Below are 17,846 nucleotides of genomic sequence, written 5' to 3' on the forward strand. Positions count from 1 at the left end.
AGCAGTGAGTGAGGCTGGGCTGCCTTTTCTTGTCATGAATACCCATTTCTCACTGCATGAAGGGTGAAGTGACCCCAAGTCTTCGGGAAACACAAGTCACCCTAACGCTGGCCAGGCATGGAAGGGCCCTGATTCTTACACTTTTGTATTTGATCATAACACAGCTCCCACCCCACCCAATTCCTAATTTTACCCCTGGGGTGTATATCACTTATCATAGATGGTGTTGCAAATGTTCATCATGCAATTGGCAGGTGCATAAAAGGTCTCTCAGAAACTGGTACCCCGGTATCTTTAATGGACACCATTTATTAGGAAAACAAAGTGAAGACAACTACAAAATATGTGTTATATGATATGTCAAGAGTGTAAAGCTCTCTTGTCCAAGCTTTACAGAGGAGTCGTGGTATCACAAGGCAAACCAGGCTGGTCAGTCCATCCCACATGACATAGGCTGGGAAAGGTGATCCCACTGCACTCCTCAGGCTGCCTTGTCTACTTTGCACACTTTGCAAATATATTCCTTCCTCTGGTACCCAAGGGGAGGAAGAAGGCAAAAACCCAGAGCTTCAGCTTGAGAAAGGACTCACTGGCCTTTCTGTAGTGGGCAGGCTCTGGAGGTCATAAATGCAGCAGATGTGTCTGCGAAGGGCTCTTGGCTGCGAAAGGTCTCCAGAGAGTGCCTGCTGAGTCCGTTTGGGTTCCTTGCATAACATTACGGGGGCCGGGGCCCAGGCTGCCGACGGACTCTGCCTCTCTTGCTTTCTAAAGGATGCTGCTGCCACTTTGGGCTCCATCCTTTCTGTCTCCGCCTTTTCCTCCGCTGGAGAGCATCGCAAAGCTCATCCAAATTAGTGCCAGGGGCGCCCATGGCCCATGAGTACCCTTTGTAATGCAGCTGCAGCTCTGGCGCTGATGCAGGGATGGTGCCATACGGGCCTCCTGCTTCTTCTGTGCTCTTGCTCCGCCTGGTGGTGAAAGCCTCCATGGCCTGGTGCCCGATGATGCGCAGGCTGTAGGAGGTGAGGGTTTGGGAGAAGGAGTGCTCCATCCCTTGGCACTGGTAGAGCCCAGCATCCTCCTGGGTCAGCTGATTAATCAGCAGCCCTTGCTCTAGGATTGAAAAGCGGCCCATGCTCCCAATCTGCAAGGAACGCAGACAATATCTGCTTGTTTAGCAGTCTGGCCAGAAGAAAGGCAGCTCTTAGCAATGCCGATGATTAATAAATGTCTAAAATAAATGATTTAAACACATTATTTCTCCTTCCCCTGCACAGTAATGAAACCCTTTGTTCCCATGGCTCCCCAGGGCCCAAAGAAACGACCCCACTACCCCATCACCCTCCCCACTGCTATACCTCCTCTAGGACTGGTGCATTGCTGCGCTGCACAAGCCAACGGATAGCCGTCTGTGGGGAATGTGGAAGGCACTCAAGAAAAGTTGAGTTGTTCTGTACACCAAACACCACCTTTTCTTCAGCCATAGATGTTCCTGTGTGGAAAGGACAGAGATGGGGTTGTGTGACTAGAAGGAGGGGGAACTGTCTTACCCTTGACACAAGCTTTTTGTGGAACACGCTCTCAAATGAAAAGCCTGTAGCAAAAAGGCAAGCAGTTCTCTCTACGCCTCCAAACCTTAACATGTCAGCCCTAGCATACCTACCCCCCCCCAGTTCTGTGGTCATTACTCTTAGAAATGAGTCTTTGGAAGAGCCATGCAGGTTCTCTAGAACGCAGTCCCCCACCCTCCATCCCATTTCTGTAGCTTTCCTGAGAGAAAGTGCTGTAGATCGGTGAGCCAAGCAGATGATTTGCACATGCAGAACCCCATGTTCAGTCCCTGGCATCTCATGGTAGGGAAAGGCCCTGGCCCTGAAACCAGCAGAGGCACTGCCAACCACTATAAATCATGCAGAGTTAGACCAACAAATTGACTGTATAGTGCCGCTTCCTAGATTTTATATATTGTACTAGTTAGTGCCATTATGCCCTGTTAGGGAAAGCAATACCTGATTTACTTTCTGCAGTGTACAGTCATACCTTGGAAGTCAAACAGCCTAGTTCTTGAATGTTTTGGCTCCTGACTGTTCCAGTTTTCAAACATTATTTTGGAAGCTAAATGTCCGACGGGGCTTTCGCGGCTTCCGATTGGCTGCAGCAGCTTCCTGCAGTCAATCAGAAGTTGTGCTTTGGTTTTCAAATGTTTTGGAAGTCAAAACGGACTTCCGGAAAGGATTCTGTTCAACTTCCAAGGTATGACTGTAAATACAAATAGAGGACTCAAAATGGCTACAGTCAGACAGCACAAGAAATGATTATTTAATTTTCTCAAGCGCAGAGATAGACAAATACTTTTTAAAAAATTCAAAATAGAAGTGGAAACTCAAGACTATTTCAAATATTAAATAACACATGGGTGTTTTAAATACATAATGCCAGATACACACATACACACACACACACACACACACACACACACACACACACACACCTTATGTATTCCCAAAGTTACATACTAAAACTGTCATTTTGACGACAGTTTACAGTGACTTAAAAGTAGGTTTTCAAAGAGCACTTGCAGGGCATTTATAAGTTGTATAACACTATATTGTACCCACCTGGATAAACCAAAGTCTTTGTGAGCTCTGTGCTTGAATTAGCCCTCATTATAATGACTTGCTCAGAAACTCAACAAATATCTCGCCTCTTCCATTAGTGAGTTATGGTATATGAAAAGAGCCTTCCCACATGTATAGAGGAATAGATATTTGCAGTATCAACAACTTCTTGACTGCTGGTATTCAGCATTCCTGGGATCTTGTAAGTTATGTAGTATTCATGACTGGCGAATGCTTCCAGACTCAGAATTCTAAATACTGGTGAAGGCCATTTGCAAAACCTCATGAGACTTCTTGTTCTTTCCCTGAGCTGTGTGTGCAGTAGCATTCAACACCGGCTCCTTGGTATTGTGGGAAGTGATAAACAGGGTCATTGCCCCTTGTGTTGTGCAAAATACTATCTTTTCAGCTATGCAGACTGAGCACTAATTAGTTGCTCCCTGAACCCTGTGGGACTGTCTTAATTTATTCAGCAGTTCTTTGCATTCATTCCCCCCGCCCCCAGCAACAATCTGGGTCGGCTATAGTACACAATACTGTGCACATCTTGTACATGCAGACCTCGTGGCTACAATATCCAACCTCATGTTTCTACCTTCTCAACCCCCTGCTTTGTGCAACATATTGTCTGATGAAGAGTTCCAGAGAACCGGACAGCTTTCCACATTTTGGAGGCGTTTTGACTGGTCCTTGCAAAGGAATTGCCTGAATGTGGATTTCCGAGTTTTATCTTGTGGACAAGCACAGCTACCTTGTGCTTTGTAAAGAAAGCCCCAGTCCCCCTACCCACTATTTGTGCTGGGGACTTGAACTTAACATTTAATGTTTAAGCTCTGGTAATCATTAAATGCTTTCCTGCAAGGAAGTTGAAGACGTTTATTACCATCTCAAAAGAGTTGACTAATTGTTCACTGGCCTCTTCTCCCTCAGAAGTTAAGAGAAGGAGGTGGTGAAGTGCCTTCGTGCAGTTTAGCTGGAGGGTGTATGTGCTCTCCTGAGTTTAAACACCTGTATAAACAGTGGGGTTGTGTGTCTCCTCCACAGTTAATATCAATTGGCTTAGATCCTAAGACCCACCAGACGAGTTCAGCTTGCCAAATGGGGATTTCTCACCTTCTTACCATTGAAGCCCTGCCTGTCTCCGCCTCAGAGCTGCTCTTGATGGTCAGGAGCCCCTTGAAATGTGTTTACACCAATGGGATGGCCACAGCTGGAGAAGGAAGCAGATAACCTCCCCACTTCAATTTTCACTGGGGCTCTGATACAAACTTTGCTCTTAACTACAGCAAATACAGTCTCTGACAGTTACACATAGTTGCTCTTGGGAATCACTGATCAAGGAGGGTGTTTTTTGTTTTTGTTTTTGCGTTTTGCACTAAATCATAGAATCAAAGAATCTTAGAGTTGGAGGGGACCCAAGGGTCATCTAGTCCAACCCCCTGCAATGTAGGAATCTCAGCTAAAGCATCTATGACAGGTAGCCATCCAACCTCTGCTTAAAAACCTCCAAGAAAGGAGAGTCCACCACCTCTTGTGGGAGTCTGTTCCACTGCTGAACAGCTCTTACTGTCAGAAAGTCCTTCCTGGTGTTTAATCGAAATCTCCTTTCTTGTAACTTGAAGCCATTGGTTCATGACCTACCCGCAACAGCAGGATAAAACAAGCATGCTTCCTCTTCTATGTGACAGCCCTTAAGATATTTGAAGATGACTATCACATCTCCTCTCAGCCCCCTCTTTTCCAGACTAAACATACCCAGCTCCTTCAAGCACTCCTCCTCAGGCTTACTTTCCAGACCCTTGATCATCTTGGTTGCCCTCCTCTGCACATGTTCCAGCTTGTCAGCATCCTTCTTGAATTGTGGTACCCAGAATTGGACACAGTATTCCAGGTGTGGTCTGACCAAGGCAGAATAGAGTGGTACTATTACTTCCCTTGCTCTGGACACTATACTTCTGTTAATGCAGGCTTTGCTGCTGCATCACACTATGGATTCACATAGGAGCCAGCTCCCAGGGGCTATGGGTCTTTGGCGCCCACAATAAAATATTTGAGGGGGCCTGGCCCCCACAAAGTTGATGGGCATTCTCATTCAAATGGTATGTGTGCTCCATCATGTGAACAATTGTGTGGAGTGGGGCTTACCAGGGCCCCCACAATATTTTATTCAAGTTGGCACCCCTGTTGACTCATGTTAAGCTTGTGGTCCACCAAGAACCCAAGATCCTTTTCACATGTACTGCTAGTAAGCCAGGTGCCCCCCAGCCTATATTTGTGCATCTGGTTCTTCCAGCCTAAGTGTAGAACCTTACATTTGTCCCTACTGAAATTCATTTTGTTAGCTTGCACCCAGTTCTCCAATCTGTTAAGGTCATTTTGAATTCTGATTCTGTCTTCTGTGGCATTAGCTACCCCTCCCAATTTGGTGTCATCTGCAAATTTGATGAGCAAATACAAAAATTGTTAATACAGTAGGAAGAAGTAATCCCCACTGCAAACTTCCAATGTGTTGTGTATGTGTTTTGTTTCAGATACAGTACTAGATACCACTTTGAATTTCATTTGAAATATTTAATTTAACTACTACCCAGCTACTACTTGGGAAAAGAAAATGTAAAGGTGGTGGCATTGTATGTCTGGGTTTAGAGAAACTTAGTTCCCTTCTGAGAGTGCAAAACAGAGGGAGTTGCTTATCTGCAGTTTTTGCAGGTGGGTAATTTAGAGTGAAGCATTAGCCAAGTCCAAAGTGGGAGACACTATAATGGAAGTGTGCAATGATAAATGTGTTACTTTACACCTACAGAGGCTAAGAGTAAGGGCCTGTATTAAAGGTGTAGGATAAGGATCCCTTGCAAAGTAACATGAATCCCGTATGTTGGAGCCTGCACAAACCAGAACCAAATGTTGGGTTTACATTAACTTCTGTGTCTAAATCCAGAGCTGACAGTGTTTATGGAAACTCAGGTGAGCACCTCAATATGTCCAGCTTTTGAGCAGCTGTGGCTAAATTAATCACTAATGGCTTCTGACAGCAGCAAAACTCAATGTAAATCAACATGGCACTTTGAATGAGATGAGTGCCACTTCCCAGGTGGTCTTTCTTGGGCTCTGTGTTTAAACCACCTCCACTTAAGCATGTGTTTTGTGGGTAAATCACCCTAGCAGCACTGAGAGTGATCAGGAGGAGGCTGCATAAACTTCTGGCAAGAACTAAGGCTGAGGTACACTAAAGCCTGCTTTGGCGCAAGGGATGCTGTTAAGTTGTTTTTTACATTTTCCCCAGGACTGAAGAGTGGTGGGCTCTTGCTGCTTGGTGTGGGCTTAGCAGCTCTTTGGTGTGCCCAGTAGAGTGTCCTTTGACTCACCTTTTGCAGTGTCCTGGCACTGGCTGATCGGATTGGCCTCCAGCAAATTTTGGCACTGGGCTCGCCTGCAAGGAAGACAGTTGGTGCATATGCTTAGCCAGGTTTCAGAGATGTTCAGAAACATCTGGATTCTTTTAAGGAGACTGGTGGGCTTGGCCTAACAGGCAGTGCACGCGAGAATGGCATGTAGGGATAGTATGGCTCGGGAATGGAGTGGTGGCGGCCCCAGTTCGTCAGTCTTCACCAAATTCATCTCCAGTTGTTTTTGTGTTGCTTTGCACAGGAGGCAGTGCATCTTCACCATTCCTTCTCCATTCCAGCAAGGTGAAGTGCTGAGCACCTCGCCTTATATAGTAAGGATAGCTAACTAGTGGCCCTCCAGAAGTTGGTAGACTCTAACTCCCATCATTTCTGACTATTTCTGTGCTGGCTGGGGCTGATTGGATTTGGAGTGCCACAGGTGCTCTATTTCTGCACACACACCCCGCGCCTTTTTCCTGCAATGATCTGATGACCATTTGGCAAATAAAAGATAAATGCTAGGCTTCTACATAACTTTCCCATAGAATGGCTCAAGCTAATGGCCGGTGTTCTACTTTCCCCACAGCCAGAAGGTACCTAGGCAAGAAAGTGTCTGGGATTGGAGCCCTATGTAAAATGAAGTAAGGGACCTAAGCTTGGATGCTGGTTGGGTTAGGGAAGGTCAGGATTTACAGACAGTCCAATTTAAATGTTTGATGCTCAAGTCACATGATCTAACGAGAACTCCAGACAGGCCATCCAGTATACACAGCCATAGCACATGCTCATGTGTAGATGGTGATCCCCATCCCAACTATGCCAACTAAAGAGTACTAGGAAGTGTATGGAGGACAGAGACTGCACACTAAAGAAGGGAGAGAAGGACAAGGTGGAAACTCACCTTTTTTTGGTGAGCAAGTAGGGCCTGCAGGACCTGCCATCCCAGGTGCAGTAGGGATCTCTAGCCAAGCAGCATTCGGTGCAGGTTTTGCCATAGTGTTCACAGCGATACAGGGAGAACCGGACCAGGCCATTTGTGGTGCTCACAAACACCTCCTGCTGCTCACAGAACCAAGAATAGAAAGAGGCATCAACTTTTGTTTCCCTTTCCATTAAGTCATGAAACCTGGCAGACTCCCATGAGTATGGGGACACAAACATCTTATGGGAGCAGGAAGGAAGATTCAAAATCATAACATATTTAGTAAATATTGAGAGAAGCCTGCCCTGAAGTACGTACTCTGGAGCAGCCTTTTGTAACCTGGTGCCCTCCAGATGTTTTGTGCTATCTTCTATTGGCCATGTGTCCTGGGGCTGATGGGAACTGTAGTCCAAACACCAGGTTGCAGAAGGCTGTCCTATAGAAAAATGCTACTGGTAGATTAACAAATGCAGACTTACCCTCTTAGGAGAAAACTGCATGTCTAAGATGGCTGAAGACATCTACAAGAAAGAGAAGACAGGAGAAGTTTGAACAAGCACAGCAAACTTCTAAATTCAGTATTAGCATCCCCAAAATTCCACCCCAGCTATAGACTGGTGTGTTCATAAACTGAGCCTGCTGTCCTCCTGACATTCTTGTATGCCACTAAAAAACCTAAGAAGAGCAACCCTGCTGGATCAGGCCAGAGGCCAGTCTAATCCAGCATTCTGTCCTCACAGTGGCCAACCAGATGCTTACAGGAAACCACCAAGCGGGACTTGAGTGCAACCACGCTCTCTTCCCAATTGTGATTTGCATCAAACTGGCATTCAGAAGGTTGAGTTCAGAAAAGTAGCAGGCTAATTTGTTCTCCATTGTTTTACACTTTGCCAGCACAAAAACAGTCTTCATCCTCCAGATATGATGTGTGCTTGGGCCTTTCTTGCCCTGTGTGTGTTAGTTCCCATTTCTCCACTGCCCTGTAACACTCCAGTTGAATGCAGAGTAAATAAAATTCTAGGTTGATGCGCCAAAAGTAAGAAGCTGCTGTAGGCTCTCAAGATACAGCTAAGCCCTAGGACAGTTGATTAAGTAGCTGGGAAATGCACAAGTCCCATCAACCCCAGTCAGCATAGCTAACGGTCAGAAATTATGGGACCTGTAGCCCAACAACATCCAGAGGGCATCGTGTTGGCTACTTCTGTAGTATATGTTGCAAGAAGGGGATGCTAGATCTATGCTTTGCATTTTCAACAGCAGTCATGTATCTTATGATCATTATTTTAAAAAATGTATATTCCATCTTTCTATATGCAGGCCATAACCTTTAGTTCAAAGTCATCCATTCAAGGTCAAGTGAAGTCAATACTGAAGGGAAAAATCAACTTGCTTGGCTTCCAGGAAAAACTGCCAGGAGTTGGCTATTGCTCTATTTTGACCTTTTTCAAGCTTGATGCCTTCCAGATATTTTGAAGTACAACTCTCATCGGCCCCAGCCAGATGTTCTGAAGGTGAGCCAAAGCAGTTTTATCTCAATAAGCTGTGCTGTCTGGGACTGATGGGCAAAGGAATCCAAATATACCTTGAAGGCACCAGGATGGTAAAAGGTGCTCTACACCAAGATTCCAATTAGAAAAGGAAAGCACAACATCCTGAATGTTGATTGGTGCAAACACCATTCCCCACAATAGACAAAGTCTCTATTTTCATTCAGCAAAAGTTCATCATAAATTATGTCTGGCAACATGGCACTTTCTTGGTGGATCATAAACAAAAAGGCTTTTAAGGATCAATGAGATTTCCACAGTACCTTTGAAACACTGATCTCTTCCAAGCTAATTTCCTGAGGGTCTTGGCCTCCTATGCCAGCAATCCCCACTTTTAGTACTTTGCCATCATCTGCAGAATAAGATGTAAGGACATATCACAGGGTAACTGCACCAGTTCTTGCTGCATGGAATTGGTTAGGTCAAAGTTAGTCAAAGCAGTTTATTTGAGTCCAGTAAACTATCTCTGAAAGATGCCAGTTTTGGATACTCCAAGGTATGAAGAACAGGATGTTAGAAACGAGGCACCCATTGTCCCTGCATTACTCTCTGCATGCAGCAGAGGCTTCAGAACACCGTGAGTGCTACACAGCTTTGCATGCAGAAGGTCCCAGCTTCTAATGCTACAATTCCATGATTCTATTAATCCCTGGCATCTCCTGGCAAGGCTTGGAATGTCCTTTGCCTGAAGCCCTGGAGAGCTGCTGTCAATCAGTGTAAACAATACTGAATTAGATGCTTTGGGAATATGTGATACGTGATTAATAAATAATAATAGTTGTTCAATGCACAACACTGCTGAACACTGACGATATCCCACAACTTTCTTCCATACTCTTTTGTATGGAAGATTTTCATATGGAAGGTATTCCATAGCAATAATAATGTGTTATTTCCATACAATTTTTTGGCTGTGATAAGTCTTTCTTGGGATATCACGATCAGATTAGTTGCATGCTGGGCTCAAGATGTGGACTCATCAAGCATATTTATATAGAGCTATTATGATATTTTCTTTGTTATATTTCATCGCTTTGCTAATAATTTCTAGCATTGTTTTGATAGCTGCAATGTACCAAGCTGATGTTTTCAGTGATCCCTATCCAAAATGACAGCCTGTAGTTTTTGGAATCCTACTTTACATTTTTATATTTGTTTAAAATGTGTATCTTTCAATACTTTGTAGAGAATCAGATTTTTACTGGTAGGCAGTGCTTTTTTTCTGGGGATACTCAAGGGTACACAGTACCGGCACCTTTTCCCCTCCTATAAGAAAGCACTGCTAGGAGGAAAATTATGCTTCAATTAGCAATCAGAAGGGTCACTTCTTATTTCAGATTATACTCATGTTAATAAACAAAACCACTGACAAAAACTGCAACAAGGCTTTGTAAGAAATAGAATGGCAGTGTACAAAGAATGCCCACTCATGGGCTGGTGACAGCCAGTACTGGCGCACTGCTCTTTCCCCTTAAAGAGCAGAAAGAGATCAGCATGACATGGGTGGGGAGGGGTGAAATGGATCTTCCTCCTCATCCATAACCTGCTTCCTACATTTGCTTCTCTCCAGCTGTGTTTCTCCTAGTGGGGATCTGCAATAGGAAGCAACCCTCATGGGAAGAAAAATGGTGAGGGAAAGAGGTTCAAGGCCACAAACACAGGCAGAGGAAAGACGTGGCTTCCGCCACCACACTCCCATGCCGTGGTATCCATTAAAAAATTCCCCTCTCCAAGCCCTGCTGCTTTGTAGACATTTTGCATGGTTTGGGTTGAATCATGCCACCTCCATATCTAATTGCACCCTAAGTCTCAAGTGGACAAATAATTGTAATGTAACAGTTAGCAAAAAACTCTCACTTTCAGTTTCTTGTTAGGCCATTCTAAAACTCTTCTTTGTTCTGAAGTCAATCCATCAAATTTGATGGCTATACTTCCAACAAGTATGTTTAGGATCACAACCTTGAACCTCTTTAGCCTGGTACCTCAGATCCTTCCCTTTCAACCTCTGGAGCTCCTTTCTGATCTAATGCAGTACCTACTGAGGTGAGATTCTTTGGGACGGGCAGTTCTTTGTTAATAGCTTTCCAGAATAACTTCAGGGACCATTTCAAAATATAAAGTTGTCAGATTATCTTACAGCATTTTGACTGGGCAAACTCCTAAATTACTGTGACAACCTCTCTTCCTTCATCATGACATCATGACGTTTGGGCACTACCATCCCTCGCCTTCCTTTGCCTGCTGAGCTGGAAAGGACACATGAAGGGCCCATGGGAAAAAGACCATTGTGATGTAGTGTGTCACAAAGAGAGGCGGACATCTTTAGCTAGCACCCTCTACCTGTTCCAAGGAAGAGGACATCAACAGGTCCAGCCTCTGTCTCCACTCTGTCCACCAGTATCTGCTTGATCTGGAAGGCTACATTGGCTCTCATCAGAACAGGCTTCCAATGGAGTGGATAGACGGGGTCCCACATCAGATGGTGGGTGCGCATGAAGCCAATCACTTCATCAGGGAAATCCTTTGTTGACTGGAGGAGTGGGTCATATGTTTCGCTGGGACACTGGCAGAGGAAGAATGAGGACATAAAAAGAGGGAAAGGGTACAAGACAGTGCAGGATTCAAGTTCCACAACAAGTAGCCTTCTTGTTCTGTAGCAGCAAAATAACGAAAGCAATGGGGGTACCTTAGAGCCTACCAATATGTGGCTGTCTCCTAGTTCTTTCCAACCTCCCTATTTATGGGCTGGCAAAAAAAGTCTTCATGACAATTCATCAGCATTTTAGTACAAATTTATACTAACGTTCCTATGCCATTTGGCCTACCATACACATTTTTGCAAAGCAACTTTCCCTAACTAACAATGCATTTGTGTATGTCATTTTCACTAGTATATGAATTCTAAGCACACTTTACTCCAGTATGTGCATTGCAAAATGTGGAAAACTGCAAGTGCTGAAGGAAGGTTGTTTGGTTTTGTTTTTATTATTCCAGAAAGTGCAAGTTAGTTAGGCTCACCTTTAAATGCAAACTGAATCAGATTCTGAACTCCCCATCCCTGGCTGAAACTTTTGTGTTTTAAAGACGTACCGTTCCAGGGCGGGGGTAGGGGATCCGTCCCTTGAATTCCACCCACTGATAGTCCAAGCCTTCCTTATGTGCAAAGGGTCCATTGAAAGCAGCCCGAATGGCTGCCAAAGAGTAAACACACACAGCAGAACCACTAAAAATGCCACTGGGAAAGAAGAGGAGGGGGGAAAGTAACTGGCAAATCCTAGAATCATACTCTACTGATGCTGTGGCTATATGGTACATGCATTGTGCGCATCTGAAAAACTGTTACATTGAAAGGTTTCTGCCTTAGAAAATAGGCACTTTATTCAAGGATTTGGAGGACCTCAGGTTCCCTACCTCTGCATTAAATCATCACAGAAAGGTCTATCTTTAAAGAATTAGTTTCCCTTCAAGTGATGTTCTTTTAACACTTCCTGCATTCCAACACTGATTCAGAGAAGCACTTTGTTCTCACTAACTGTCCTCCATGTTGATCTTTGCTTTGTGGAGTGTTGTGTTTTGTAATGGAATACTGCACAAAACCCCATCCCACCTCCCCCATGTCTATGAGTGGCTTAGCACAAGGTGCACTACATTTTGCAAGTATTTGGACTTGGAGAGAGTGTCTGGTAGTGCTTTTTCATGACTCCAATTCAGAGCCAAGGGAACTCATTGCATAAGGTATCTGTGCACAAGCACGGTGTTTAAATGATGTGTTAGCCTTTGTCAATGCTGAAGTAAACCTGGTGCTTGCACAAACAACGAGTCAATTTCCTGATGTGAGTTGTTCATCTTAACACTCACCTTGACACTGTGAAGAGGCCATAAACGAGAGGGTTCTGTGCATTACGGGTGTGAAGGAGGAATACATCCTCTGGAAAGAAACATTGGGGCGGGGAACACATGAGATGAGGAGGTCTGTGGCTGGCTGCTAGAAATGTCTTGAAGACTGAACAGACGGGAGAGCTCTAATCATAACAATGTCTCCACCATTATGGCAATCGCAGTTTCAGCTCCAAAAACCCCAACACCACCTAAGCAGGTACTTCAGCAGCTGTTAAGACAGAGTCGGGGGGAACTGGTGGGCAGAACACATCAAATCCTGCTGTATTAGTTATGACCAGAATGGTGTATCCTCTGCACTAGAAAAATTAAAATTCTGTGTCAAGAGTCTTAGCCCAAGACAAGTTGAATTCTACACCCTGGATAAACTAGAAACTAGTGTGTCTTCACAAAGTATTTTGCTTAAAGGGGAATGCATGCATACCTACACACAACTATTAAATGGTAAATAATAAAGCATCAATTATTAACTGCGCTATGTCTTGTATTAAATAATAAGGGTGTGGGTTGGGTAGTGACTGTGGTGTGCTTTATTTCTGCTGTTGAGAAAAGGGTGTCGTCAACTGAGTACTTAATGTCTGGTAAAATATTGTTGTGTATTAATGAACCCTCAGTGCTCTTGCAGCAGTGGCCACATTTCTGATTTCTGATCACAGAGGACTGCACATTGGAAAAGAGTCCCTTCCCAGAAAGAAGTACAATCACAAGTATTGGTCTGCTCACCTCAGAGTGAAAAGTGCAGGTCTGGTGGAAAAGAGCTTTCAAATTAAGCATGTGTGCATTAAGAAATAATGTCCTCACCCCAATACATATGATGATGGCCATCCAGCCATTGAGAAAGTAAAATGAAGGAACTTCCTTCCCACAGATTCACCCATTCACTCAAGCAAGGTTCAAGGTGGGGCAGAGAGAAAAGCATGGAAAAACGATGCTGAACCAGTACTGCAGGATGCAAGTCACTCCCACCAATAATAGTAATCACTGATTACCAGAGGAAAGGATAAGAGAACGCAAAGCAAACTTACCCAGCTGATCAAAGTGTGTTTCGGTGCCCTGCAGACCTGGAATGGAGCAAACCAGCCGGGCTTTTAGGAATGTGCTCCAACGATTGATGAGGCTGTGCTTCCCACCAACATCATTCTGCCAGCCACAAAGAGGAGCCAGTCAGGACTATAATCTCCTCATCCACTTATGGAAAGCCTATGTCCCTGTCCCAAGCTACTGCTTTGACTGGAATCAACCCTATCATGGTCACACAACTGGTGTGTCTTAAAATTTTGGATGATCAGAATTGTCCAGCCCTTCTGGCAAAAGTGGAACACCCAAAGGGCCATTTCCCCCTACTTCCATGCAGAAGGAAATCCTATGGAGTCCCAAGTCAACACGGGATTTCAACCGCAACATGGCTGCAAACTCAGGCTGGTTCTCAATGCAAACTTTCTGATTTCAAGGTGGTTGTTTTGCCTGATGAAAAGAACGCTTATCAGATGAGTACCATGTTCCAAGACACAGGGAGAAGGAAAATTATCCACATTGGAAGCTGCAGAACAGGGATGGGAAGCCTCTGGCTCTCCAGACTACAACTTCCACCATCCCTGACCATTGACTATACTGGCTAGGGCTGATGTGAGTTGGAGTCTTCATCAAGCACAAACTCTGTATGCACAATGAAAGTATATTGCACACTAAATATCTCAAAGCAATGTGTACTATAACACAAAATAATACAAACTCAAATAATATATGTACCAGTCTCAAATCAATATTTGAGAGATATATGCAATCTTACAAATTACAAATTCGAAGTTCAAGAGTGAGTTGTGTGAGTTGAAGTCCATCAACATCTAGAAAGCCAGAGGTTCCCAACTCCCATCACAGGAGGAGGAAAAAAAGATTTTATGTACCCAGCATCTGGGTACCAGTGTCACTCTGAGAAGGATTCACATTCAGACAAAAAGGTCATCCCACCAGGGTGGGGAGGTGGCTCTCAGCATCCTTTTCTGTCCTGTTAAAAGCATGATCATATTGGCAAACACTAAATATTCAAACCAGCAAGCAATGGTTCCTATAGGCTGAGTTGATTCTTTGAATCACAGCTGGGTTGTCCAGTTGACTCCCCTCACTGACCTTGCAGACCCGTGCCACCCGGGTATAGATGCGCCTTCTCTCCCACTGTCCAGCTTCCACTGCAGTCTCCCGGAAAAAGAAGTACACCTTATCATCATCATGGTTGTAGGTGTCGGGAATAGCATAGGCACCAATAAACACAGGCTCTGCAAGGAGGGAAATTCAGTTAAAAGTCAAAGGATCACAGAATTTTAGAGTTGGAAGGGATTCCAAGGGTCACCCCTGCAATGCAGAAATCAAGGAGTCACAGCTACAATTCAGTTAAAAATTGCTGGCAGAACAATATATATACCTGTACAGTGGTACCTTGGGTTACATACACTTCAGGTTACAGACTCCGCTAACCCAGAATAGTGCTTCAGGTTAAGAACTTTGCTTCAGGGTGAGAACAGAAATTGTGCTCCGGCGGCGCAGCAGCAGCAGGAGGCCCCATTAGCTAAAGTGGTGCTTCAGGTTAAGAACAGTTTCAGGTTAAGTACAGACCTCTGGAACGGATTAAGTACTTAACCCGAGGTACCACTGTATATGTATGAATAAATGATTTTTAAAAATCAAGATAACAATAAAAGAGGACAACTACGGTTGCAAAAAAAAAAATCAAAACGACAAAAGAAAACCCACAATTATGAAATTTGTGGGCTACCTGTCCTTTTTTTGCCACCTGAGGCAGGAAGGTGTTGCTACCCTGGCTGCTGCCCTGCTGCTGAAGCCCCCCCTTTCCAGGGTAGCATGGCTATAGGAGCGGAGGCTTCTGGTGATATCTTGCCCCACATTTTTATGTCCCACACATTCCTCCACAATCCCTCTGAATGTAGAGTGGCTCAGTGAGACATTTCTACCCATCTCCTGTTCTCTGGCCAATCAGTTCTCTACACTACTCAGTCAATCTCAGTGCAGAACGATCACTATCACCAAGAGATCCCACCCATTTCTCTCCAGGCAGAAAAACTATTGAGTTAATTTGTGTGTCAATGAAAATCTGTTCATCCATTTTGGATTTTGTTGTTTAAAGATTGAGTTTAATATACAAAACAGACCTACAACCTTTCCCTCAACTTGCTTTGCTTGGAAAGAAGGACATGTCTGCTCCACCAACTGCACATAAAAAACTTTTAATATTCCTCCTCATGCATGGAAATGACCATGCAATGGGCATGGACAATAGCCCTGGCTGAAAAGCTGATGTGCCAGATTCATGCGACCAAAGGGAATTCTAACCCCCATCCTTTCTATAATGTATGGCAACTTTTTTTTATTATATGTGCCAAGAAGATTATGTTTATAACTCCCTGAGATCTCATGGTAATACATGGAAATGTTTTTTTGGAGTGAACTGTAATAATTTGATTTGATAGTTTTAGGCAATGGGGTTGAAGTGTTGTGAGTTATCCTGCCTCCTGTTATCATGATGGCAACACAGCCACATTAGTTGGTTTACGTTCCACATCCTTGCTGTATGTAGGTGAAGAGCTACATGCACAATAATGGCAGACTTGTTGGCTAACAGAGATCATATTCTGAGCAGCTGCTTCTGCCATCACCCACTTACCATTTAACCAGTAATCCTGGTTCTGTTCTGTCCGGATGTAGTTCTGGTCAACCCTGTCAAGCTGTGTACGGAAAAAAGCAGCACTGCTGCCCATGAAGTCAACAGAAGTGCCTGAATAAAACTCCCCATCTGTCAAATCAAAAAAAGAAAAAAATATATATTGGCAGAAAAGCTACATTCCAGATCTCTAAGGAAGTTTATTTCGCTTCATGCCTACACTCTGCACATTTTAAGAAAAATAATATTGGACTAACAATTTATGTATGATTGCTCTCTGACGCCTCCTCAGCGTTCAACAAATAGAAAAGTCCTCACTCAGTATGGAGATGCATTAATGGGAAAGAGGATTAATATATCAGAGACAGGGGTGTCCAAGAACGTTTTGCTGCTGTAGGCAAAATGCCCTGCTGATGCTCTGCCAACACTGCTCCCAACAGATTTGGACCTCCTCCCTGCCTTGCCACAGTGCCCGCACTGCTGCCTGCACCGCCGCCACAACTGCACCCTTGCCACAATGCTACAGTGGTGGTGAGGGTGCCATGTTAGGGCAAGGACATTGGACATTGTGGCAGCAGCAGTGGTGGCATGGGTGAAGCTGTGGCAGGGCTTCCAGTGGTGGGCGGGTGGATCTGCTGCCTGAAACCAATTTTTTTTGCCTCGACCCATGGAAGTGCTGGCCTTTACCAGAGACCATGGATCAGAGAGTGGGGAACCTTTATCCACATGAGGACCACATTCCCTTCTGGGCGACCTTCGGGGAGGGGGACACATGTCAGTGGTGGGCAGGGCAGGAGTAAAGTCGGCAGAGCAATGAATGTGCATTTTAGTCTTTTGAACAGGGCTAGTTTCTTCATAATCGCACATCCTTCTCTATCATCCATGTAGACAAGCAGGAAGCTCAGGGGCACATTCCAGCCAGACAGAAACACCCAAGGAGGATGGCAAAATAGGGCTGAGGGGTGTGACTTGGGAGGGGGTGGGGCCTGGGGAGAGTTCCAAGGGCCGGACAGAGAGGAGGGCCACATGTGCTCCCTGTGCTTGAGGTTCCCCATTTCTGCCATTGAAGAAAGGAGGCACACAGAGACAAAGATTGCAAAAGCCACTGCTGGAACTAAACCTGTTAATATATATTGCATTTGTCTTAAATGATCCTAGCATATATTGGGTTGGATCCACTTGTGCTCTGATTGATCCAGAGAAGGCCTGGATTAGTGAAAAGGGGAGGGAGGCCATTTTTGTTTATTCCCTCTACCCTCTCCCCCACCTCAAAATATGAAGAAGTTTGGGGGACCTTTTGGAACAGTGTGGTTAGTGGCCTGCAGGATAAAGGAAGATCTGGAAAAATGGATGCTTCTTCCTCCTGACTTTGGGTCCTAGAAGCCTCTGCTGAATCAAATAGCGTTCTGTCAGTCGAGGGATGCTATTGGATACAAGAAGCCATTGTCTAGGTTTCGCACCTGCTTTCTGTTCACAGTCCCTCTTACCTATGAGCAGCCCTGTGAAAGGCTCATGGGGGCTGTATGGACACTTGCCTCTTCCAGATTCTATGGAGGACGTCACCAGCTGCATAGCTGGCACCACTGGTTCCTGCAGAGGACCATGGAAAAGATTTCATAAGTATCACTGTAAACAGAGTGGTCACGCTCACAGTGGAGATTGTTTTACACTTCAAAGAAATTGGCTCAACAGTCCTGGCTGCTCTCGAGGGAACCTCCTGAACTAGAGAGTTTTAAGGTGCAGGCTGTTATTTTAACCACTGTCATCACCCCTTTCCACTCTCTTTGCTCACACCCAAACTAT

The 17,846-nt window shown here is 44.7% G+C and overlaps 1 protein-coding gene across 9 annotated transcripts in view; it reads right to left on the reverse strand.

The window, feature by feature from the left end:
* Window positions 1-289: 289 nt before the first annotated feature.
* The window catches only part of LOC114591557 (semaphorin-3D-like), a 49,766-nt gene continuing 32,209 nt past the window's right edge, over window positions 290-17,846 (reverse strand). For 7 of the 9 annotated variants that reach the window (XM_077924767.1, XM_077924768.1, XM_077924765.1 and 4 more), the window contains 13 exons: window positions 17,531-17,633; window positions 16,047-16,175; window positions 14,498-14,643; window positions 13,396-13,510; window positions 12,332-12,476; window positions 11,564-11,708; window positions 10,814-11,036; window positions 8,737-8,825; window positions 7,406-7,447; window positions 6,906-7,063; window positions 5,984-6,048; window positions 1,359-1,492; window positions 290-1,144 (listed from right to left, as the gene is read on the reverse strand). In XM_077924767.1, the coding sequence (XP_077780893.1) occupies window positions 716-1,144; window positions 1,359-1,492; window positions 5,984-6,048; window positions 6,906-7,063; window positions 7,406-7,447; window positions 8,737-8,825; window positions 10,814-11,036; window positions 11,564-11,708; window positions 12,332-12,476; window positions 13,396-13,510; window positions 14,498-14,643; window positions 16,047-16,175; window positions 17,531-17,633 (1,923 nt within the window). In that variant the 3' untranslated portion in view covers window positions 290-715. The remainder of the gene's footprint in view (window positions 1,145-1,358; window positions 1,493-5,983; window positions 6,049-6,905; window positions 7,064-7,405; window positions 7,448-8,736; window positions 8,826-10,813; window positions 11,037-11,563; window positions 11,709-12,331; window positions 12,477-13,395; window positions 13,511-14,497; window positions 14,644-16,046; window positions 16,176-17,530; window positions 17,634-17,846) is intronic. The other 2 variants (XM_077924770.1, XM_077924764.1) reach the window with 1 other exon arrangement.

The sequence above is a fragment of the Podarcis muralis genome, chromosome 2 (genome assembly GCF_964188315.1).
Source record: "Podarcis muralis chromosome 2, rPodMur119.hap1.1, whole genome shotgun sequence".
NCBI classification, from domain to species: domain Eukaryota; kingdom Metazoa; phylum Chordata; class Lepidosauria; order Squamata; family Lacertidae; genus Podarcis; species Podarcis muralis.